This window comes from Crinia signifera, chromosome 11, assembly GCF_055691185.1.
Source record: "Crinia signifera chromosome 11, ASM5569118v1, whole genome shotgun sequence".
Classification (NCBI taxonomy): domain Eukaryota; kingdom Metazoa; phylum Chordata; class Amphibia; order Anura; family Myobatrachidae; genus Crinia; species Crinia signifera.
This window is the reverse complement of record NC_139227.1, coordinates 108,855,986-108,882,005: the sequence shown is the minus strand read 5'-3', so window position 1 is coordinate 108,882,005 and position 26,020 is coordinate 108,855,986. Positions and strand designations below refer to the sequence as shown.

The 26,020-nt window shown below is 44.7% G+C and overlaps 1 protein-coding gene across 6 annotated transcripts in view; it reads right to left on the bottom strand.

Annotated features, from left to right (window-relative positions):
- ANO3 (anoctamin 3) overlaps positions 1 to 26,020 on the bottom strand; it is a 347,490-nt gene that overhangs the window by 136,562 nt on the left and 184,908 nt on the right. For 5 of the 6 annotated variants that reach the window (XM_083164196.1, XM_083164191.1, XM_083164195.1 and 2 more), the window contains exons 5-7: positions 20,727 to 20,885; positions 13,388 to 13,488; positions 9,490 to 9,534 (exon numbers count right to left, since the gene is read on the bottom strand). In XM_083164196.1, coding sequence (XP_083020322.1) covers positions 9,490 to 9,534; positions 13,388 to 13,488; positions 20,727 to 20,885 — 305 coding nt within the window. The remainder of the gene's footprint in view (positions 1 to 9,489; positions 9,535 to 13,387; positions 13,489 to 20,726; positions 20,886 to 26,020) is intronic. The other variant, XM_083164192.1, reaches the window with a different exon arrangement.

Genomic DNA, 26,020 nt, shown 5'->3' with positions numbered 1-26,020 from the left:
CCAGAGGTGTAACTCTGGGAGGCAATGGAGTCAGTCATCTGCCCCAAGGCTCCCGCTCCCAGGGGGAATCCTGCAAGTTCGAATGAGTCAACTGAAAGCCATTGGTATCGCTTCTGTGACTAACTCACTCCTAGCAGGAGCATAGACGTCACTCTCTCTTTATTTTAAATATAATTTACACACTGTACATACATACATATATACATACATACTGTCCATACATACATACATACATACATACATACACACACGCACGCATAATTATATTTATATAAGGTGGTATGTGTGTGTGTGTGTTTGTGTGTGGAGGGGCAGCAATATTTATATATTGCATCTGGGTAACTGTGGCAAACTCAAGCCACTGCTCCTACCTGTCAATTTTCAAACACAGCCTGTGACATGGCAGTTAGGAGCAGAGAGGTTGGTTGTTTATCACTCTCCATATTATCACTTTGCAAGATTAGTACATCTGGCCCCATATGAGCTTCTGTATAATAATGCATAAAACCACATTAGTGATGAACTACTTTCCTATATACGCAGCACATGTATATTTGAATGCACAGGTGACTACTCCCATCTGTCCTATTATATTGCACTTTTGCATTTTAATAACCTCTGAACACTCAGGTGTATAGCAGTAATGATGTCAAACAGGAACACGGTCAAATTGTATTGTTCTAGTAAGCAGATGTTTACATTTGCATACAGTTCCAGAGGCAGAGAAGCCTTTAGAATACATGCAAATCCATATTCCCCATTGCTTCTTGGGATTTTTCAGCATTTTAATGATTTTTCTAAATGGGGCGACATATTTAAATCCAAAAACATCCCCCTAAAACATTCACAATGATTCATTATTATTAAAGTGCCGTGAGATTTACATAATGGAAAAAGCAGAACTTTTACAAAGATTAGTTAGGGGCAGGGTTCTGAAACTCTTCGTAAATAGGCATTTTATATATGAAAGCTGGTCATCATATTTCAAGGTCAATAATGGGTGCAAACCTCGCCCCAATAGCTTATACTTTGACCAATAAAAAATACGGATCTTATTCGGATTTGGTACATACATAATCTGGCTCACACATTACCAGCAATTAACCCCTTCCTGACAGAGCCAGTTTTTGCCTTCCTGACAGAGCCCTTTTTTTCAAATCTGACATGTATCACTTAAGTGGGGATAACTTTTTTTTGCTTTTACTTATCCCAGTGATTTTGAGATTGTTTTCTCGTGACACATTGTACTTCAAATTAGTGGTAAATTTGGGTCGATACAGTCTGTGTTTTTTTGTGAAAAATACCAAAATGTCGTAAAAAAATGGAAAATTTAGCAATTTTCAAAATGTTCAATTTTCTGCTTGTGAGACAAATAATCATACCACTCAAAATAGTTAATAACTAACATAGACCATATGTCTACTTTATGTTTCCATCATTATTTCAACTTTCTTTTAATTTTTTTGGACACTAGGAGGCTTACAATATGAATAGCAAATTCTCAAATTTTCAAGAAAATTTCAAACACTGATTTTTTTAGGGACCAGTTCAGTTCTGATGTGACTTTGAGGGACTTGTATGTGAGACACCCCCATAAATGATGCCATTTCAAAAACTGCACCCCTCACAGTATTCAAAACAGCATTTTGGAAGTTTGTTAACCCTTTAGGTGTTTCACAGGAATTAAAACAAAGTGTAGGTGAAATTTCAAAATTTCATTTTTTTTGCAGATTTGCAATTTTAATACATTTTTCTAAGGAACACAGTACATTTTACTAGAGAAATGTGACTAAAAATTGATTCCCCCAATTCTTTTGTTTTCATAAATATCCTATATGTGGCCCTAGTGTGCACGTTGACCAAACCACAGGCTTCATAATAGAAGGAGCAACTACTTGATTTTGGAGCCTCCTTTTTATGAGATTATTTTTTAGGCACCATGTAGGTTTCTAGGCACCATAAGATGCTAAAAGTTAGGAACCCCCCCACAAGTGACCCCATTTTGCAAACTACACCCCTCAGGCAATACATCTAGGGGTATAATGTACATTTCAAACCCCCAGGGGTTTCACCAATTGTGGTACAACTGGGCAGTGAAAATGAAAAATTAAATTTTTTACACAAAAATGCAGTTCTGGCTCAAAATGTTTCATTTTCACAAGGAATGAAGGAGACAAAGCACCCCGAAATCTGTGCCCCAATTTCTCCCGAGTACGGCAATGCCTCACATGTGACCAAAAAATACCATTTGGGTGCATGGCAGGACTCAGAAGGGAAGGAGTGATTTTTGTATTTTGCAGCTCAGATTCTGGTGGAATTTTGGTGGGTGCTATGTCGCATTAGCAAGACCCCCAAAGCACCAATACAGTGGAAGCCCCCCACAAGTGACCCCATTTTGCAAACTACACCCCTCAGGGAATTCATCTAGGGGTATAGTGTACATTTCAAACCCCCAGGGGTTTCACCAATTTTGATACAACTGGGCTGTGAAAATGAAAAAATTTAATTTTTTATTTTCACAGCTCAGTTGTATCAAAATTGGTGAAACCCCTGGGGGTTTGAAATGTACACTATACCCCTAGATGAATTCCCTAAAGGGTGTAGTTTGCAAAATGGGGTCACTTGTGGGGGGGTTCCACTGTATGGGTGCTTCAGGGGTCATTCAACCAGAATCTGTGCTGCAAAATCCAAATATCACTCCTTCCCTTCTGAGTCCTGCCATGCACCCAACTGGTATTTTTTGGTCACATGTGAGGCATTGCCATACTCGGGAGAAATTGGGGCACAGATTTTGGGGTGCTTTGTCTCCTTCATTCCTTGTGAAAATGAAAAATTTTGAGCCAGAACTGCATTTTTGTGTAAAAAATGTAATTTTTCATTTTCACTGCCCAGTTGTATCAAAATTGATGAAACCCCTGGGGGTTTTAAATGTACACTATACCCCTAGATGAATTCCCTAAAGGGTGTTGTTTGCAAAATAGGGTCACTTGTGGGGGGGTTCCACTGTATGGGTGCTTCAGGGGTCATTCAACCAGAATCTGTGCTGCAAAATCCAAATATCACTCCTTCCCTTCTGAGTCCTGCCATGCACCCAACTGGTATTTTTTGGTCACATGTGAGGCATTGCCATACTCGGGAGAAATTGGGGCACAGATTTTGGGGTGCTTTGTCTCCTTCATTCCTTGTGAAAATGAAACATTTTGAGCCAGATCTGCATTTTTGTGTAAAAAAATTTAATTTTTTACACAAAAATGCAGTTCTGGCTCAAAATTTTTCATTTTCACAAGGAATGAAGGAGACAAAGCACCCCAAAATCTGTGCCCCAATTTCTCCCGAGTACGGCAATGCCTCATATGTGACCAAAAAATACCATTTGGGTGCATGGCAGGACTCAGAAGGGAAGGAGTGATATTTGGTGGTGGAATGAATGGTGGGTGCTATGTCGCATTAGCAAGACCCCCGAAGCACCAATACAGTGGAACCCCCCCACATGTGACCCCATTTTGCTCACCAGCTTTGGGAGGGGGGCTGGCGCTGCGGCTGGTGGGGGGGTGGGAGGGGTGCTGACGCTGCGGCAGCCGGGTGGGTGGGAGGGAGGAGGGGGGGCTGGCGGGTGGGAGGGGGGGGCTGGCGATCGGTGGTGATCGGTGCTGTACTTAACAGCACCGATCACCACCGATCACTGTGTTACCGAGCGGCTTAGCCGTCGGTAACACAGAAAACGCTGCAATTGGCTGTTCACATTTGAACAGCCAATCGCAGCGATCGCCGCGAGGGGGGATGTCTGCTGTCAGGGACAGCAGACATCTCCAAACTGTCACCGCGTCTATAGACGCGGTGACAGTTTAAAACCATGACGTATATATACGTCTTCGGTCGGGAAGTACCTCCCGACCATGACGTATATATACGTCATATGTCGGGAATTTCTTTCTATCTATCTGTCATATATATATATATATATATATATATATATATATATATATATATATATATACACATATATATATATGTGTATATATGTATATATATATATATGTGTGTATATATATGTATATATATACACATATATATATATGTGTATATATATATATACACACATATATATATATATATACATATATATATATATATATATATATATATATATATATATACTGTATATATATATATATATATATATATATATATATATATATATATATATAATTCAGTACATTTTATGTGATTTTATTTATTTTGTGTATTTTATAAAATGCTGCGGCTGACGGGGGGGTGGGAGGGGGGGAGCGCTGCGTGCGCTGCTGCTGCTGCCGGAAGGAGGGACTGCAGGCCAGGGACTGCCGGGTGAGCTGCCGGGTGAGTTGCCGGGTGGGTGGGAGGGGGGGCTGGTGATCGGTGCTGTACTTAACAGCACCGATCACCACCGATCACTGTGTTACCGAGCGGCTTAGCCGCCGGTAACACAGGAAACGCTGTGATTGACTGTTCACATTTGAACAGCCAATCACAGCGATCGCCGACCGGGGGCAGCGAGGGGGGATGTCTGCTGTCAGGGACAGCAGACATCTCCAAACTGTCACCGCGTCTATAGACGCGGTGGCAGTTTGAAGTCATGACGTACATTTATGCCATGTGTCGGGAAGTACTTCCCGACCATGACGTAAATGTACGTCAAATGTCGGGAAGGGGTTAAAGAGATTATCACAGAGTGTCCATGGAAATAAATTTGAAAGCTCCCGAAGGTGCGCTAGATTTGAAACCGGTGTGCAGGGCGTAACTAGATATTTATAGGCCCCATAGCAAAAGTTTGTAAGGGCCCCCTATTTAGCAACTGATGGGGAAAAATGTATGTAAAACATTACTTAGACCAGCAGTGGGGAACCTCCGGCCCGCAGGCCGTATACGGCGAGCTACCGACCTCTAGCGAGATTTCCCCTATACTTGTCTCCCTGCACAGCTGCTGGACCACACAGACCGGCAATTCTTAAACTGCGGAGCGTGGGATGGCTGCCGCAGGTGAACTTGTAAGTGTTTTTTTATTTATTTATGGCCCGCGAGGCATTTTTTGCCTATACAAACGGCCCTTGTCCCCAAAAAGGTTCCCCACCCCTGACTTAGACAGTAAAGATGGGCCCCCTTCAGCTCTGGGCCCCATAGCAGCTGCACCCCTTGCACCTATGGTAGTTACGCCCCTTGCCGGTGTGATTGTTTTATTTATTGATTATGGAGCTCATCACTTAAACTCTTGGTCAGATTTTAAAAACAGTCATTCCCAATATAACATCACCTGATGTTGTACTTTGATGAGGGGAGGGGTGGGGACGTCTTAAAGTTAAACCATTACCTTGAAATGAGCAACTGATCCCATGTTTCCTACCTAGGAAGGAGTTAATCTAGCAGAGAGCGGTAGATAGAGGTTCATACTGCATGGGGGATACTGTACAGTGAAAGAAGCATTTGAATGACCAAAAGCAATGGACAGTCGTAATACTGTAGGTGGATTCGGTATGAAATCCCGACGGTCAAAATCCCGACAGGGTCAAAATCCCGAATGGGTCAAAATACCGACAAGGACAAAATACCAACATGGACAAAATCCCGACATTTAAAATCCCGACAGGGTCAAAATCCCGACATTTAAAATCCCGACAGGGTCAAAATCCCCACATATAGAATGTACAGGTGAAACAGTCTACATGACTTTCAGTCGACAGGTGCGAGGTCGACATGGGTTTTTTCACTGTTTTTTTTTACCCGAATGTCGACACAGTCGACATGGACACAGTTGCAAGTGAACCGCAGCCCCTCAAATCACTTGCCTCGCTCGCAATGCTTCGGGCACACTATTTTATTCTCATACCACGCCGTAGTGGATGGTAGGGCATGAAATACCGCCTGTCGGCACATGTCGGTTCAAAAAACAGTGAAAAAACCCATGTCGACCTCACACCTGTCGACCAAAAGGCATGTAGACTGTTTTACTTGTACATTCTATATGTTGGGATTTTGACCGCATCGGGATTTTAAATGTTGGGATTTTGACCCTGTCGGGATTTTAAATGTCGGGATTTTGTCCATGTCAAGATTTTGTCCTTGTCGGTATTTTGACCCATTCGGGATTTTGACTTTTGGGATTTTGACTGCATCCCCTGTAGGTGAGACATTCACTCTACAAATACCCTGTAAGTAGACTTGCTGTCTAGAAAAGATACAAATCTCTGTCTGCTGATAAAGGCAGCACTCTGTTAGATAAACCAGTTTATGTTGAGGGTGAGCTACGCTTAATAGGTGGTTGAGGAAGATGGGGGAAGCAGACTAGGAAACACTGGAAGGATAAATAAAGAACCCGTTCAACTGTTATTATCACTTTCTGAAAATATTCCAAAAGATCTCAGTTAATTATACACAAAATCTAAGTACATGTTGGTAATGATCCGGATTATTGGTACATTCAACTAATGCCATTTACAAGCTTGATTTTGCATTCTAGGGATTGCTAAGGTAAGCAGGCACAAGCAGAACTGGAAAAAGGCTAAAAGCAGTTGTGAATTTATACTTTGACAATGTTGGGCTACAATACAAAAGACAATAATTGTTGGACTTGTAGTCAGATCAGTGTAAACCACTTAGTATAGACTTAGCGGTTTGGCGGTTTAGCTCTCCTCCAATCACAGCGATGGAAACAGAAGAGGGACGGACAGATGTCAGATCACTACATGCTCTTCCAGCTGAGTAAATGAGAATTCGGTACTTATGTAATATCTGGGCTCCCGTTTTTCTTATGAGACCGCGTCCCCTCGCGGGGCTCGCTGCGCTCGCCACACTATATAAAATCAACTCCATGCGTAGTTGGATAGTAGAGGTATGAAAAAATGGGGTGCATTTAACATGGGAGCCCAGATAATACATAAGTACAGAGAATTCTATTGTATCAATGAACACTATAGAACGTAGTACAGAGGAGAGTGAGTGCGGTAGATTTGAGATTTATTATTACAGTTAACATCTATATAAAGGGGAATTATAGCAAACACTTTAGAAGACTTTATTAAGTCTACAATTTCCGTCCTCCAAAAACTTTGAAATTATAAATTGTAGAAGTAGGCTCATGTGTTTGACATCATTGATAGTCTAATGGGGAGATGTTACAAACCTTGGAGAAAGTTGTAGCAGAGAGAGAGATAAAGTACCAGCCAATCGGCTTATAAATGCAACTTTTTAGACTGTTTTAGAAAAATGACAGGACGTGATTGGTTGGCATTGTTTCTCTTACCACTTTGAGGAATCAAAACGGGATCCGACTGTCGGAAACCCAGGCTGTTTTTGTTACTCGACAGCTGGAATTCTGGCTGTCGAGAATTGGAAAGTCCGCAGATTGTCAAAATCGGTCTCGGAATATAAAAAAAATTTCCTTGAGTTCGACAATGCGCGGCCGTTTCTGACAAAACCGATTAGACTTTTAAAAAGTTGGATCTGACATTGTTAATGGCAGCATTGGATAGGTCACAGATGAGTTCCTATATTTCCTGCGTCAGGAAATATCGGCACAGATTGAAACCCCCCCTCTATCTCTCTCCAAGGTTTGATACATCTCGCTGTAAGCACACTGCCAAATTAGCCATTTTGTAGGAAACTATTAAGAATAATACGCACCCATGTACTAAGCACCAATGATATCAGAGATATACGGGGTATTTTGTGCCTTATGTCTCAGTGGTGTCACTAGTTCAAAATAAATTAATAGTGAATTTCCATAGAAATCATGTAGGCCCCATACAATGGCAGCCACTAGTATACAGATACATAGTAACATAGGGCCTTATTCTAGTTCACTCTTAGAGGCAAATTCCTTCTCAGATGGACAAAACCATGGGCCTTATTTTGGTTCACTCTTTCTGACAAAATACTTCTTAGATGGACAAAACCATGTGCACTGCAGGGGGGCAGATGTAACATGTGCAGAGAGAATTAGATTTGGGTGAGTAATTTTGTTTCTGTGCAGGGAAAATACTGGCTGCATTATTTTTACACTGCAATATAGATCTCACTTTGAAGTAAAACCCCACCCAAATCTAACTCTCTCTGCACATTTTGCATATGCTCCCCTGCAGTGCACATGGTTTTGTCCATCTAAGAAGGATTTTGTCAGAAAGAGGGAACCAATATAAGGCCCCATGTGTACTGCAGGTGGGGCAGATGTAACAGGAGCAGATAGCATTAGATTTGGGTGGGGTTTTTCTTCAAAATGAAATCTATATTGCAGTGTAGAAATAAAGCAGCCAGTATTTTCCCTGCACAGAAACAAAATAACTCACCCAAATCTAATTCTATCTGCACCTGTTACATCTGCCCCCCTGCAGTGCACATGGTTTTGTCCATCTAAGAAGAAATTTGCCTCTAAAGGACTCCATACATCGAGGCGATTTGGTCCGATTTCGGACGATTGCGACCAATTGGCCCGTTAAATCGGAACAAATCGCCTCTCCCTGACATGCCGTTGGGTCCGATGCGCCGTCCCGTGCGCATCGGACCCGACCAGGTGGTCGGACTGGCAGGCCGTCCAACCACCCGTTCCTCCAGGCGGCGAGGCGGGCAGGAAGCAGGGACACATGCGATCCATCACAACGGATGGCATGCGTCCCTGCTCCCAGGAATGTCCTGGCGGCTCCCAGGGTATCGGGTGTCTGTACACTGCTGCAAAACATCGCAGGCAGTGCATGGGCACCTTAAGAGTGAAGTAGAATAAGGCCCATAGAAACATAATAATTAAGGTTGAAAAAAGGCATTAGTCCATCGACTGGCACTCTGGGTTTAGGGCAGTCAATGTACTGGTGTCTGGTAGTTCCAATCCAGACTTGACTAGAGAATGGTGTAGCTGGGAGCAATAACTGTGGGCTTTATATCTATACATGAGTGTACTTTTACAAAATAACAAGTTGGAGTGGACTTGACAATTAAATAAATATTTTTTTACTATAACTTTAGCTCCTCTTTATTTAGTAACAGATATGGTATATACATTTCTGTGTCTGCCATTCCGTGCTGTATACTGTATGTCACTTTAAGTTACAGCAGATGTTTAAGCTACAAAATTGCAAGTAGGGGGTTTAACAATGTATTAATCTATTACAAGCACTGTAAAGAGTGGGGGAGTGGATCCCTGGGGAGTTGCCCATAGCAACCAGATTCTACCTATCATTGCACTTGATAAAAGCTACTTTGAAGCTGATCGGTTGCCATTTGCCCAATTCACCACTCTGTACAATAACTTGACACCACCACCCCTCAATGACCAATGTACTGAATGGTAAAATGAATGCAAATTTGTTCACGATCTCCATTTAAACACAGCGACCAATCCGCTGGCGTTATCGGACACATAGACCATAGAGTTATTTTAGTATGAATTTACAACTGCTTATATGGGGTTTGATTGATTTTCCAGGATGGGTAATTGGCGAAATAACAACTGCATCACCCACCAACCTGCCCATGGTTCTGCTCCTCCAGTCAGTGTAATAACATTTTTTCCTGTAAGAATAGTACAAGTCAGCCATAGATTTACAAGAGCAGATACAACCAATACGCTTTACCTTCGATGTCAGGTGACGTTCATTGTATAAATAACAGACAGAAAGGGGAAGGTTACATTCTGCATCCAAGTTACAGAACCAAGAACCTTAGCACCGATCAGTTCAACATATTTATAATTGGTCTTTTTTGGAAAAATCTCAAATCTAAATTTTTAAAGTGGCCTTTAAAAAAAAAAAAAAATTCAGATAAAAGTAAACAAATTCTCTAAAAACAATTGCTATCTTTGAACTGACAATCGTTCTACTTTTTAATATTTTTGGGGTTTATATTGTATCTAAAAACTTTGTATACAATATATTTTAACCAGCAAAATACACCTAAACATCTGTGTTAATAGCAATTCATATTAAAGGGGAAATAAAAAGACAAAGCATGGGTGTTATTCCGGCTCGATCGCACGGTGCGCACAACTGCATATGCATACGGCTCGTAGTTTGCTTGCGTGAGGCCATTCTGCAATAAAACCCTGTATTTTTTTTGTCGCTGGATGTTTGCTAGTTGATTGACAGCAAGCCGGCGTTTGTGGGTGTAAACCGGCTGTTTTCTGGGAGTGTCGCAGGCGTGGCCAGGTGTTTGAAAGGAAGTCATGTGACATCAGAAGCGGCCCAGAACAGCCTGATTCTATCACAGCAGCTGAGTAAGTCCTGTGACGTCAGCTCCACCCCCGATCAGCCTGATTCTATCACACTCCCTGAGTAAGTCCTGGACTAGGCGCAGACTGCACACACTGGGGAATCATTACATGGGGAGCGGCTGTTATCTGGGAGTGTCAGGTAATATGCAGGCATGGCCAGGTGTGTGAGGGAAAGTCATGTGACATCAGCTCCGCCCCTGATCAGCCTGATTCTATCACACTCCCTGAGTAAGTCCTAGGCTAGGCGCAGGCTGCACACACTGGGGAATCATTACATGGGGAGCGGCTGTTATCTGGGAGTGTCAGGTAATACGCAGGCGTGGCCAGGTGTGTGAGGGAAAGTCATGTGACATCAGCTCCGCCCCCGATCAGCCTGATTCTATCATAGCTGCTGAGTAAGTCCTGGGCTACACACACACTGCACGCACTGGGGAATCCTTACATGGTAAGCGGCTGTTATCTGGGAGTGTCAGGTAATACGCAGGCGTGGCCAGGTGTGTGAGGGAAAGTCATGTGACATCAGCTCCGCCCCCGATCAGCCTGATTCTATCATAGCTGCTGAGTAAGTCCTGGGCTAGGCGCAGACTGCACACACTGGGGAATCATTACATGGTGAGCGGCTGTTATCTGGGAGTGTCAGGTAATACACAGGCGTTACACAGGAACCTAGTTACACCACTGCTCAGGGCTGCAATATTTTCACAGGCCTTGCACAACAATTCCCAGGCTTGCACAGGGACAGGATTTCACCCTGGCTGGGTGGCATATTCCTTATCACAGGGCTCTGCAAATTAGCAGCCCGATGATCAGGTCTGAATGACCCCCCTTATTTCCTTAGCTATGAGAAATTTAGGACCACAAAGAGCAAACAATGTATGTTTCTCTTACACAAAGAACAGGTAAACATGAGAAAAAAGAACAAGTACATTTTCATTATTATCATGAATATTATGTTGCTTTTTAAATGGAGATAAGAGGTGCGTAAGCTTAAGCAAGTAGCTATTTTTATTTATTTAACTAAGGTACCCTAGTACAATGTACTGTCCTGCACCTGCTCAAACACCAGGGGGCATGTGTGTACCATTCTTTCCTAGTTCATAGGCAAGTCAAGGTAACTGAAGCGAGTACATGACTGTCTATCACTGAGCAGGTCACCAGCTATATCAGATAAAGTAACAGGGAGAATCACATTGCAGGTATTGGACTTTGCTATATACAGTACAATTTGTAGCTTGTGCTGTCATAATGAAGATGATCATAGAAGTTATCTTCTGGCTGCAGACACGCAGGTACAGTATGTAGCCCTGTTCTTAGGTGAGGTGATCGGGGGCTGTCACGTGATAGCGCTACCGTATCTGCTTTCTTAAGAACATATGTCTTTTATTTTTGGAAGCAATAGATGTTATATAAAGTAAAGTTTGGTTTTAAAGCACTAAACCAGGCATGTCCAAACGATCGTCCTCCAGCCTTTGTGAAACTACACATGCCAGCATGCCTTGCCATAGTGTTAGCATTCCCTAATAGCAATGCTGTAGCAAGGCATGATGGGACTTGTAGTTTCACAACAGCTGGAGGGCCATTTTTGGACATGCCTGCACTAAACTAACCATGGCCATTCACTGGCCCATCACACAGGATCCAAACCGCACAATTGTTACCAGAATCCAAAAGTGCCAAAAAACCTGAACCAAAGTGAATCCTGATTATTTTTTTATTCTGCATTTTGTGATGTTCTTTTAAGAAGGCGAGTAGGCGAGTAGGCGAGTAAAATGATTTCACCCAGGTCAGGGCCAGATTAACAACTGGGTGGATACAGCTAAAGCTTTAGGTCAACAATGGCAAGGTTGTCAAAAGGTCGACAAGAGCTTCTCAAGTTTTTTTGTCCCGAATGTCGACATAGTCTACATGGACACCGCCACAGTGTACGGCATCCCCTCACATGGCTCGCTGCACTCACCATACTTCGGGCACGGTGCCGCTCTTGGTTCGGCACACTATCCTACTGTCCCTCCACGTCCTAGTGGATGCTAGGGTAAAAATGACCTGTCGGGACATATCAGCTTAAAAAGATTGAAAAACACATGTTGACCTTTTGACTGACGATGTTGACATTTTTCGACCATCCAACCCTGTGGACCTTAGCCATGTCGACCTAGTTCATGTGTCAACCTAACCCATGTTGTTCTTCAACGGTCGAGCCAATGCATATGGTTCGACCTAATAACCATATACCAATAGTGTACAGGGTCTACATGGCCACACCCACACAGCACTGGTTACACCCCCCCTCTGCTTCTGTAATAGAAACAGTTGGTTCGGGACCGGAGCTGACGTCACACGACTTCCCCTAAAACACCTGGGCATTTTCCCTGACACTCCTAGAAAACGGGTGGTTTCCACCCGCAAACGACCGGCTTCTTGTCAATCAACTTGCGTACGGCCAGCCATGAAAAAAGTACCAGGATTGGCAGGATGGCCTTGTGCATGCGCGATTTGGTCCTTAAGCTAACGTCTAACGATAATTGCCTGGCCTGCGAATAATAATTAATAACATTCCTATACCCTGCTTCAAGATGTCTGGGAAATTGGGGAGCATCAGTAGACTGAATAAAAGTCAAAATAAGCTTGCATTGCTCACACTTGTTATATAAATTCAAATAAAAAATGTTGCAGGGAAAAACCACGATTATATTTCCTATGTAAGGTAAACCTTACGGGTCATCATGACGAAGACAAATTTTCACACCTATTTTGACAAATTCACTTGGCACTCACAGGGTTAACTGGCCCAATGTCCAGTCAGTTTATTTAATGACACCTCCGATGTTATAGTGATATTTTTTTTTTTTTTTTACTCTTAATCTTTCAAAAGCTCATTCACCTATCTTCCGAAAAAGCGGGTGGCAAATGTCCAATTCATAGAAAGAGGCTATTATTTATTCATTCATATCAGGAAGTGCGCAGCAAATGTCATAAACACAGTAACCAAAAGACTAAAATAGCACTAACACTAAGCCGTATCTAGGGTATAATAACAGAGCGGTTCACACACTGCTGTGTGATGGAACCACAAAGGGCAAAGCTTTCAATACAAACACAAAGCGGTTAACAAAAAACACTTCCAAAAATAAAAGACCAAAAAGAAGCGTACTGTACCTAAAGGGCATTCTGATGTTCATCCTCTCGGCGTATTTGCACAATGTATCCCAGGGACAATGGACTTTAACAAACATAATGTCGTTGTTGGTTATAGAATTCTAGAATGAGCAGAGAAACACATTTGTTATTTGGAGATTTATTTTTAATGCGTATAGAAAAAAGGATTGTCAAATAAATGCCTCCGACGGGACAAGCATCCCCTCCGCAATCTCACAACTCATGCATTATAAAAGGGAATCCCTGATAATGTCGTACAACTCAGGCGTGATAACGGAGGGGTTGATTTTTAAAGCTTCTGAAAAGAAAAAATGCTGTTGCTCGTAGCAACCAGTATGATTCTGTTTATCAGTGCTCTATTGCATCCTAGAAAGTCATAGACAGAATCTGATTGGTTTCTATGGGAAACAATAACACATTTTGTTTTAGAAAATGTACCCCCGAGAGCAGTGGCGTAGCTACGTTTTGGGCGCCCCCCCGCCGTTAGGGGGGGGCGCCCATACCCAGCACCCACCGCCGCCGCCCCGTCAAGCCCCCCCCCCCCCCCACGGCCGCCCCGTCAACCCGCCGCCTGTGCTAACCACCTCCCCCGCAGTCTTACCTATCGCGCTGCGCTGGTCCCGGCGGCTCCGTTCTTCTGCTGAGGACCACCACAAAATGGCCGCCCCCATACAGCAGACAGTTTCAGAGAACAGTGTGCTATATGGGGGCGGCCATTTTGTGGTGGTCCTCATCAGAAGAACGGAGCCGCCGGGACCAGCGAGATACGTAAGTCTGCGGGGGATTGGGGGGGGGGTAACTATAGCACCGCAGCCCCCGGCGCCCCCACATGCACAGCACCCCCCGCGGCGGCGGGGGCTGCGGTGCTATAGTTACGCCCCTGCCTGAGAGTCTCCTTCTACAGTCACTGTGAGGAGCACTGCTAAATTAATTAATGAAGATAAAGATACCATTGATGGGATACGGTCATTAGGTTGACCCTATTTAGGTCAACATGCATTGGGTCAATCAATGAAGGTCAACAGTGTTGGAATGTAAATACAAGCATTAGGTCAACAATGGCAAGGTCAGCAGTGAAAAGGTTGACACAAGTCATTTCATACCCTACCATCCCCTAGGCATAGTGGGAGAATAAAATAGTGTGCCGGGTGCAGCGAGGTAACGTGGCCAAACCATGGCGAGTGCAGAGAGCCATATGAGGAGACACTTTGACGGTGTCCACGTCCACTAAAACGTTGAAACACTCATGTCGACCTTTTGACGGCCGACCTTGCCATTGTCGACCTAATGCTTGTGTCGACCTTCCAACCCTGTCGACCTTAGCCATTCAGACCTATTTCAGGCGTCGACCCAAGTCTTTTCGACCTTCAGTGGTCGACCCAATGACCCATACCCCAAGGGACAGTGGGGTAAATTAACTAAGATGGGAGTTCTATTGAATATGGGATGTTGCCCATAGCAACCAGTCAGATTCTAACTCATATATTTAGCACCTTCTAGAAGACAATAGATAGAGTCTGATTGGTTGCTATGAGCAACATCCCATCTTCAATAGAACGCCCATCTTAGTACATATACCACATGTGCTTATTTATGTAGCAAGACCTTAAACCACAAATACACTGGTTAGCAGTGGCGTAGCTACGTTTTGGGCGCCCCCCGCCGTTAGGGCCCCCCCCCCCATCGCCGCCCCGCCGAGCACCCCTACCCCGCCGCCCATGCAAACCCCCCCAGCCTTACCTATCGCGCTGGTCCCGGCGGCTCCGTTCTTCTGCTGAGGACCACCAGAAAATGGCCGCCCCCATACAGCAGACAGTTTCAGAGAACTGTCTGCTATATGGGGGCGGCCATTTTGTGGTGGTCCTCAGCAGAAGAACGGAGCCGCCGGGACCAGCGCGATAGGTAAGTCTGCGGGGGATTGAGGGGGGGTTTAACTATAGCACCGCAGCCCCCGGCGCCCCCACATGCACAGCGCCCCCCCCGCGGTGGCGGGGGCTGCGGTGCTATAGTTACGCCCCTGCTGGTTAGGGAACATACAGGTTTAGTACACTGCACTGCATGGCGGGATTTAAAGCCGGCAGAGATGTCTGACAGATACAGTATAGCTTCAAAAGTGATAAAATGGAGAGTGATAAACAACCAGCCAATCAGCTCCTACCTGAGATTTTTCAAACACAGTCTGTGACATGGCAGGCAGGACCTGATTGGCTCTCTGTTTATCACCCTCCATTTTATCACTTTTGAAGATCAGTGCATATGGCCCAATGTATTTTAGAATCTACTGTACACCTAGAATAGTTCATGAAATGTTTCCATTGTACAATAAAAATCAAATGAAAGACTAAGGTCTGTACATTGACATTTTTTAACTATTGCTGGTCTAGATCCTTTAAAAAACTAAAAACAAATAATAGATATGAATGCAGTGGCCTCACAAAGGGGGCAGCACACAGATATCATCTGTCCAGGAGTGTCACAACATCAGCAGAAAGGGACGACCATCAGCCATCAATGATTCCAAATCATATCATCATATCATCAATAGTTTTGCCACTGAGGGAGGAGAACCAGATGTTTACCTCCATCGATGTCCAGCATAAACGAATATATTTTCTTCTTTTTCCCCCAAGGGGCCGGGATACAAAGACTTACTGGTCCCTGGGGGCAGCTCAAGAGCTTCAGACCCTCCACGGAGTGATGAGGTCTGCGGCACAAAGCCATGCCCCAACACACGAGGCCACACCCCCTTTTGCCCGCCAACAGCTTTGCATGCGGTCTATAGATATTCCTGGACCAGGTTTCATTTATCACCGACAGTGAAGTGAGAACTATAGAACGACGTCTCTGCTAAGCCGCTAACACATATTTTGTAAGCCGCAGGTTGAGTGCTGTAGAGCATCCGGCCACTGGGGACAATCATGAGGAAATATTTGGCTTCTCATAAGGAAATTTCATGTGTACTTGAAATACTGCACGTCGCCTATATCTACAGGCAGCTACACGCCAACACTTCAAGGCTGAAGAGCTTATTGTTCCATTGTGTTCTGTACATAGGAGGGTCGCCCCTCACTGACAAGTCATTATCTCCTTACAAAGTACTCTTAATGAAGAACAGTTTAATGGGAAACATTATCTACACCGCTGACAGCTGATCATCCCTTTTGACTAGTCTTCTCCTTACCATACATAAAGAACATTCTACTGTATAACTGTACAGCGCAGTAATCACACATATATTTTTGTTATATTACTAGTATCTGAAAGACAAGATTATAGAGGTCTAAGGGGCAGGTACACACTCAACCGAGACCGGCACAATTTGCCATACCGAAAAAAAATCGTGCTAGCTGGTGTGTGCGACCAATCGGGCTGTCCAGGCTGGAAGGAATTCGACCCGACCCTTTGTGCACATTTATATGGCACAGGGCACATGAAGCTGGAAATCAATCCTAATGGGGCGTACACAGTGCCAGATTAAGCCTTCAGGGGGCCCGGGGCACTTTAGACAGGGGGGTCCCCTTGCACTTGTCATTACTGGCCGCAAACTGCATGGGAGAATATTACACTGTCAAAACACAGAGTAAAAGCAGTATAAACTTGGTCAATGGGTAACTGCAGGGAATATATACAGTAGATATAGATAATATATATATATATATATATATATACATACATATAAATATACATATACACACATATACATAAATACATACCACATGAAAAGCCTGTGTTTGTCCCTCTGCGCCTTACTCTGTAGGCGACCTCACAGTCCCAGTGCTGCCTCTGATTAAAAACCCTCCCATGACTAGGCTGCTGCTGCTGTTCTCCATGGGCCTGAGAAGCATGTAATGAGCTCCACCAATCAGAGCTCAGCACAAACATCTCAGCCTCTGCCCTCTGGTTCAAAGTGTCATGGGACTTAATCAACTCCCAGTAATGCACTGCACACTTGTGCAGTCAGTGTGCCTTCGCTCCCGATGCTCAGCACTATTAAACATTGTCACATTGGCAGATATGTGAAGCTGCAGCACTGCCCCTCTCCCCTGCACAAAACCTTTAGCTAAAAAAAAAGTATATATATATTTTTTAAAAATACATACCAACCACAGGGTGGCCCCAGCTAGAGGGGGCCCAGGGGCACTGACCCCTTGTGCCCCCATTATAATCCAGCCCTGGGTGTACACATGGAGCAATGCTGTTGAGCAATCTGAGCAATATAGATGCGATGTGTCAGCGATGTGCAGCTGAGCGATCTGTCAGGGCCAGTGTTCTCCAGTGAGCCCTGACCAGCGATTAACTAGATTTATCCTGCATGCCGGATCTTAATCGCCGGGCGATAGGGAAGCGCGGGGCTCAGCACCGATATTGCTATGGCCCCTACACAAAGAGCGATGTAGGGACGTTTTCTAAGCAATCTAATCAAATCGCTTAGAAAACACCCTGACACCGCCCCGTGTTTAGGCCCCAATACTCCTGGCATTAGCCTAAATAAAATGAAGTAACCATCAGAATGAGATTCATGCCGAGGTCAGGGACACAGAATTAGATTTGTAAATGAGTAATAGGCAGATGTCAGCTGAGATTCATATACAAGTCACAGGCAAGGGTCAGGGTCACAGGGTCAGGGTCACAGGTGAGGAATCTGAACAGGTATTTGGCAGAGGACTTTATCCTTAGGAATGTTATGGATTCACCTGATGAGGTGAACTGATCGCGCTCTGTGGGCCCATAAACACGATGCATGTTAAACTGAGTTTATTCGAATTGTTCTGATGTCCGTGTTCTTGGGACTGATTCAGACTTGACCTCTAATGGGAGAATTCGCATTTGACTGCAAGGAGAAAGCCGCCGCTCAGACAGAAAGCGAAGACGCCCCTTGAAAAATTGCAAACGAGTTGCGACTTGATTGCTAATCGCCATACACACGCAAATCCATACGCTATTCCCAAACCAACAAACAGTTTTTTTTTCATTCTGTGCAAATGTGAGTAATGCTGCTTTCAGACCGCAAAACTGGCTTTGACCCTGTATTTGGAAACGTTTCCAAAAACGGGTCTGCCAGGTAAAACCCCTTTCACACCGCATCTCTTAAACGGTATATTACCGTTTAAGTGCGTTTTTTTTTACACTGGCAGACCCGTTTTTGGAAACTTTCCAAAAACAGGGTCAAAGCCAGTCTTCAGCGCGCGCCGCCCCCGCCCCCCCCTCCCCCGGGGGTTAACACCCCCAAATCCCCCCCACCCCAGGGCTAACAAACCCCCCCCCCCCTGTGCAGCCGGTACCTCCGTTGCGTGATCCGGCACTGCAGTTGGTCGGGGAAGCACTTATGAAAAAAAGCGTCTTTCAGAAAATGGCTGTTCCATAGGAAAACCGGTTTTAAAAAACTGTCTTTCGTATGGGGGCAGCCATTTTCCGAAAGTCACTTTTCTTATAAGAAAAGTGACTTTTCTGCATTTTAACCTGTTTGAAAAAACGGTATTTTCAAACCGGTTAATTGGATCTGCACCTTTCAGACCGCACAGATAAAACGGTAAAAAAACGGCAATATACCGTTTACAAAGTGCGGTCTGAAAGGGGCATAACTCTGAGGATTCCACTAATCTGCGGGTGGGTAGAAGTGGTCAGCGATGATGTCATAGACCCTCCCTTGGGCATGCCTGCATTTTTTCAGACACCCTTAAAAAAAACATCAGTCTTCTCCCCTCAAGGGCCAGCATCCTGTCAGTCAAATTGCGAGGGGATTCTGTTTACGATGCATTTTCTGTTGCTATTCACCTTCGCACATGCACAATGTGAAGGGTACGCATGCACAGTCCTTAATTTGCGGATTCCCTAATTAGCAGGCAGGTCTGAATCAGGCACCTGCATTTTCTCTTTTCTCTATAAGGCTCTGGTGTACATAATAACAAAGCAGATTTCAGAAATGCTGCACCAAGGCCGGATAACTAATACTATGGAACATTATAGTTCACAGAACCCTCCATAAATAGGCTGTTCTACATACAATTTGGGCAGCAATTGCAGTGGTTCTGTCCCTAGGGTAAGTGCCGGCACCCAAAATTGCATGTAGGAGAGAAATAAGTCAGGTAAGTCGGTGCGCTGTGCCGTGTTGTGACATATGGGTAGAGCGTAATGTATCCCTCATCTGCAATCCTGAGAAGATCCTTTTACACTTAAACGGCCAAATACTAAAAAGGTCAATATATGGACAACTACAGTGGATATAACCTTTTAAGAGTCTGTCAGTTTCATGCATAATAGAACAGGGATCCTCCTTTTTTTGCAGAGCTGGCTCTGCTCCCTGAGTACTAGATGTCAACAGATACAGTAGGTTACAGAGAACTTGAACTAATTGCAAAATGCCATAAAGATACTAGTTCAGGAATACACCATAGACCAGGGTTTCCTACCCTCACTGAACAGCCGGGAGGCTGACGAATATTGGGTCTCCCTCCCGGCCGCCAGGAATGGTGGGCAAGCCTCCTGCATTATATCGGAACCCCCCCCCCTTGCTTAGGCATTTAAATACTGTGATTCGTGGCTTTTCGGGAAAGGACGGGGCTAAAATGACGCAAATTGCTTAATTTTAGCCCGCTTCCTCCTCGGAGACCCGCCAATGTAGGTATTTGCAGTTCTGGGGGCGGGGTTAGATGAATTCAAGATAGTCACCTTTCTGGGCTTTTCCTGGAGAGGATACTCTAAAGGTAGCTGAGCCTGGGATAGACCAGCTACATGCTGCTATTCAGATCAGAAGGGGGAGGGGGGTTTGGGCTGCAGCACAGTCCAAGATTCCCATAGGGCAACTGCCCTTCCAAACTGAGTAACTGGCAGTTGGTGAGGTTCCCTTATTTGAATTTTTAACTGTGCTGCAGCCCTATTTCTGGAACCACCAAGGCTATTAAGACATCCTTGTATTGTATGTGACTCAGAAAATTTACTTTCCTATTGAAGCACTTTGCATTTATTTGCCATTTAATAGATAAATGCATACTGCAGTCCATTTAAAGCAGACCCTAACTAGAACAAAACACAACACAGACAAATCTAAAATGCTCTGCACTCCTGTGAGTTACGGCAAATAGCTTCTTGATGTTACACACCAGGCACACTCCGGTGACTAGGAACCATCCATCACAGTGGCTGTGGGAATCTTACTCAGCTGAAATTGATTTAATGTTAAAGGCTAAAAGCAGGCACACAGCCGGCCCATTAATATTTTAATTTAAGGCACAACCAGTGGTGGAAAAACAATGATGATGATGTAAAAGAAATTGGTGCAGAATTTATTACCAATGCATAGTTTATTTTGCTTTATATATCATTAATATGAAAGACATACTTCTCTTTCCAACATTAACCCCTCGGCTCTCAGGTTCTTCTCAAACGTACTGCGCTTCTCAATCTGTGGACTCGATTTCTTATACACCAAAATGTAATCAATGCGCTTTATACCGTCTTTAAAAAACAGCCCGAGAGAGGCGACGGAATTCATTTCATTCTGGAAGATAAAAAAAAAAAAGTAAATACTTTCAGGAAGTTGACATCAATATACAGTGAATACATGCTTGCCTACCCTCCCGGAATGGGCGGTGGGTTCCCGAAAATTGGATCCCCCTCATGGGGGGATGCAATTTCCCTCCAGAAAGCTCTGCAAAGCCTCCATACCCCCTGAAGCCGCTGAAACAAATTCCGGAATTTTGCGGTCTGTAGGGAGGGGAGGGGACTAAAATTACATGAATTGCATCATTAGCCCCACCCCCTCCCCATGGACCGACGAATCGCAGAGTTTGTGTGGATTGGGGGCGTGGCTTTATGACATAAGCCTTGTCCCCGTCCTCCACCATGCAGCATTGGGTCTCCTCTCTGGGCTTCTCCCTGAGAGTCGTTAAGTATGAGTGAATAGAATAATATTTTAAGTCATTGGGGTACATTTGCAAAACATGGAATGTTGCCCATAGCAACCAATCAGATCCTAATGCTTAATTATTTAGCAACTTCTGGAAGATAATAACTAGAATCTGATTTATTGCCTATAGCAACAACCCATGTGAAATAGAATGCCCATAGTAGTAAATTTACCCCATTGAGGTTCATTTTGATACTTGAAGGGTTAAAGCAAAAATAGGATATTTTGTACTTGTCAACATGATCACAATCTACACACAGCGACCTATGGGACAATAATTCCTGGCAGATGTAGTCTACAGCTTACATTTTACTGAAATAAAGTCTGTTTCTCTACAGCAGGCCTGGTCGATAGCTTGAAGGACATTAAATGACCATGAAGATAGAGAATTAAATTTTTCTTATGAAGATTGAGGGTCATCTACCAACATCGATCAATGGAAAAACTCTGCACTAAAGCCATAGCAACGAGCAATGAGCTTGCCTCCATCCAGTAGTACATTTAAGACCGTTAAAGAAAATTATTGGTTGCCATGGTTTGAACACGGTCGGTGAGATATCCCTCAGAGAATTATGGTGGCCACCAACACTGCAGTATTGACTGTGATCATGGATGGACACGTTCTCCTCTACAGCACTGATATGTGAGTATGTGTGAAGGGGGCATGGCCATGACTCACGGGAGCATTTCATGAGTCATGGGGGGCTGGCCTTGCAGCATGCCCCATCTATCCGTGACACAGACAGTAGGGGAAGCGAACAGACAGCTGGAAAGCTGCATGTGGCTAATCGGCTCTCTGTGCAGCCAGACTAGCCCAACAGACCACCAGCCCAACAGCCCAACTGTGCTTCTGAAATTTGGTAGAACCGTCAGATGGCCACCCTAGTCCTGGCTGTGAAAATAGGTAGTTGTCCTTTATTTAAATAGAATCTAAATTGGTTTACTTATTATTAGGGATAGCCATCGGTGCAGTCGCCATCGATGGTCAATGGCAATTATGCAACCAGCCATTGATAGTCCTAAACTATCTGATGGGTAACCATCAATAGTTTTAGCTACCGATGGACATCTATTATCTTTACAAAACAATGGTCAGCGAATTTCGGTGACCTAAATCAGGCGCTAATGTATTGGTGAGTAAATAATATATAAAGTTAAATTGAAAATAAATACAATAAATATATATATAAACAGACCGGGACATCTGATATATATTGCCCCACTTGCAGAAATCCTGTGGATACAAACTCATCAGCTCCACTCACTTTTGTGTTGAGCCTCCAAGCCAGAGTCATCTGACGGAGAACGCCAGCAGTAGAGAGCAGACAAGCGTGGGTGAGAGACACGCTGATACCAGGGGGTAAGCAGACCTAACGCCAAAGTGCAAAACACTCGACTGCACCCCCCCCCCCCCCCCCCGGCTAAAAACTCCTTATCATTACTGCATACGGCGGGACACTCCGTCCTAACACCAAGGGAGAAAGGACATCTCTATCTGGAGTTATAGGTGAGATACGCATAACACGCTACACTCACCTCCAGCAAATAAAGAACTGCCTTTGTCCCAAAAATCCCTCAATCTTGAGAGACTCCCCACTGTGAAGTGCCGTGGCCCGGCATCACAGTAGGTACAAGCTTGGTCTTTCCCCCAACGGGGTCATTATTCCCCACCCAGCACTTTGTAATTTGACTATCACTATATACACAATTGTGGAAACATCGATGTTGCAAATTGGAGATTTCTAGTATTACTCCGAAGGAAAAAAGCCCAGTAATAATATATTTTAAGGCTTATCAAATGTGCATGGTTTCATAAATTATATGCGTTTTATCATCATGTTTGTTTTTTTAAAAATTCATTATATATAAAATATTGTGTTTTGTAGGCGGCCGCCTACCACTCAAGAGATATATATATGTATGTAAATAAATGTTCTTTTTTGATATTTTTCTAAAACAGTCTCCAGCTTGTCATTGCACGTTAATTCAACTTATGGTGTGTGTCTTAAAGAGACAGTAACGAATTAGCGCAGCTTTCCTAACCTTAGGGTTAATTGGATCTATTGGGGGACATTTACCAAAATGGATTCGTAGAAAAAAGGTGTTATTCGTAGGCAGAAATACACCTTTTTTTTACGAATTTGTATTTTCGGGATTTACAATCCCGAAAATACAACAATTCGTATTCCTAAAGATGGAACATTCGTATTTGTATTTACAAATACGAATGTCTACACCATCGATATGATACGACAGAAATCACCATTCAAAAGAATGGTGGTTCCTGATGTACTAAGTAGCCGTACTGATAATACGGCTGCTAAGTGGTGTAAAACACCCACGCAAATACGACAGGAAAATACACCTTGCTTTCCCTGTCGTATTTGCTTTAAGCCTGCACGGATCAGTCAGATCTGTGCAGGCTTTAGTGTAAAAAAAATAGAAAAATAAATAAAAAAAAAAACCGGCGTGGGGTCCCCCCCACAGCTATAACCAGCACCAGGCTGAAGAAACCGGGGCCGGTAATTAAAAATCAGGGAACCCGACAAATAGGGGTTCCCCGATTTTTAACAACCAGCCCCAGGCTCCAGGTCCGGGGCTGGTTCCCAAAATACGGTGGACAAAATGACTAGGGGTCCCCCGTATTTTAAGAACCAGCCCCAGGCCAAACCAGCCAGCAGGGTAATGTCACAGCCGGGGGACACTTATTATATAAGGTCCCGCGGCCAAAACATTAACCCTACCGACCAGTCAGCCTGGCCAGGGGTCCTGGGGGAGTGGGGACCCCCCCAATGAAGGGGTCCCCCCCTCCAGGACTTACCTGACCAGGCTGAAGCCTGGTGCTGTCCCCGATGCCCCTGGGCGGTGGGCATCGGGCTGATAGCGGTGTAAAAAAAAAGATTAAACTATTGTCTAATACTGGGGCACTATGAGTCCCAGCAAGCCTCCCCCGCAAGCTGGGACTTGGAGAACCACAAGTCCCAGCCTGCGGGGCATTAAAGGGCCCGCTGGGTCTTGTAGTGCCACAGTATTAAAAATAGTACAATAAAACACACTGACACACACTTAAAATAAAACTTTAATACATACAAAGCCCTTACATACTGATACTTACCTATCTTCTTCCCGTAGGTAGCCCTGGTCCTGTGTCGTCTTCTGGTCCTGTGTCGGCGGTCTTCTGGATCCATGTCGACGTCCTTCTTCAAGTTGACGTCGCTGTCGGCGATGGCGTCCGGATCCGACGAAATCCATGTGGAAGCTGTGGAAGGAAACCATACTCACCTGTCCCGGGGCGACGTAGCCCAGGTAAGGGTCTTGGCAAAAAAACAAACCGACACCCGAAACCAGCCGGACAGCAGGGAGCCGCACGGTGTTTGTGTACATCGTGCGGCTCCGCCTCCCGAATGCCGCTATTGGCCGCCTTGCGGCCTAGCGGACAATCAGGAGCCGCTAGGCCACAAGGCGGCCAATAGCGGCATTCGAGAGGCAGAGCCGCACGATGTACACAAACACCGTGCGGCTACTGCTGTCCGGCTGGTTTCGGGTGTCGGTTTTTGTTTTTTTGCCAAGACCCTTACCTGGACTACGTCGCCCTGGGACAGGTGAGTATGGTTTCCTTCCACAGCTTCCACATGGATTTCGTCGGATCCGGACGCCATCGCCGACAGCGACGTCGACTTGAAGAAGGACGTCGACATGGATCCAGAAGACCGCAGACACAGGACCAGAACACGACACAGGACCAGGGCTACCTACGGAAAGAAGATAGGTAAGTATCAGTATGTAAGGGCTTTGTATGTATTAAAGTTTTATTTGAAGTGTGTGTCAGTGTGTTTTATTGTACTATTTTTAATACTGTGGCACTACAAGACCCAGCGGGCCCTTTAATGCCCCGCAGGCTGGGACTTGTGGTTCTCCAAGTCCCAGCTTGCAGGAGAGGCTTGCTGGGACTCATAGTACCCAGTATTAGACAATAGTTTAATCTTTTTTTTACACCGCTATCAGCCCAATGCCCTCCGCCCAGGGGCATCGGGGACAGCACCAGGCTTCAGCCTGGTCAGGTAAGTCCTGGAGGGGGGGGACCCCTTCATTGGGGGTTCCCCACTCCCCCAGGACCCCTGGCCAGTCTGACTGGTCGGTAGGGTTAATGTTTTGGCTGCGGGACCTTATATAATAAGTGTCCCCCGGCTGTGACATTACCCTGCTGGCTGGTTGTGCCTGGGGCTGGTTCTTAAAATACGGGGGACCCCTAGTCATTTTGTCCCCCGTATTTTGGGAACCAGCCCCGGACCTGGAGCCTGGGGCTGGTTGTTAAAAATCAGGGAACCCCTATTTGTCGGGTTCCCTGATTTTTAATTACCGGCCCCGGCTCCTTCAGCCTGGTGCTGGTTATAGCTGTGGGGGTGGCCCCACGCCGTTTTTTTTTTATTTATTAAATTTTTCTATTTTTTTTACACACTGCAGCCTGCACGGATCTGACTGATCCGTGCAGACTGCCTGTACGAATTCGTATTAGCGGCCGTATATATGTGCCGCTAATACGAATGGTTACACCATCGGGGGTTACAAAGCAGTCGTATCTGACTGCTTTGTAATTTCCCCTCCGGAACACGACTTTGCATACGACTAAAACAGTCGTATGCAGCCGTAGGGGAAATACCAATACGAAAAACTAGGTTTTTCATATTGGTAAATTTCCCCCATTATCTTTAACCAAATGGCCCATG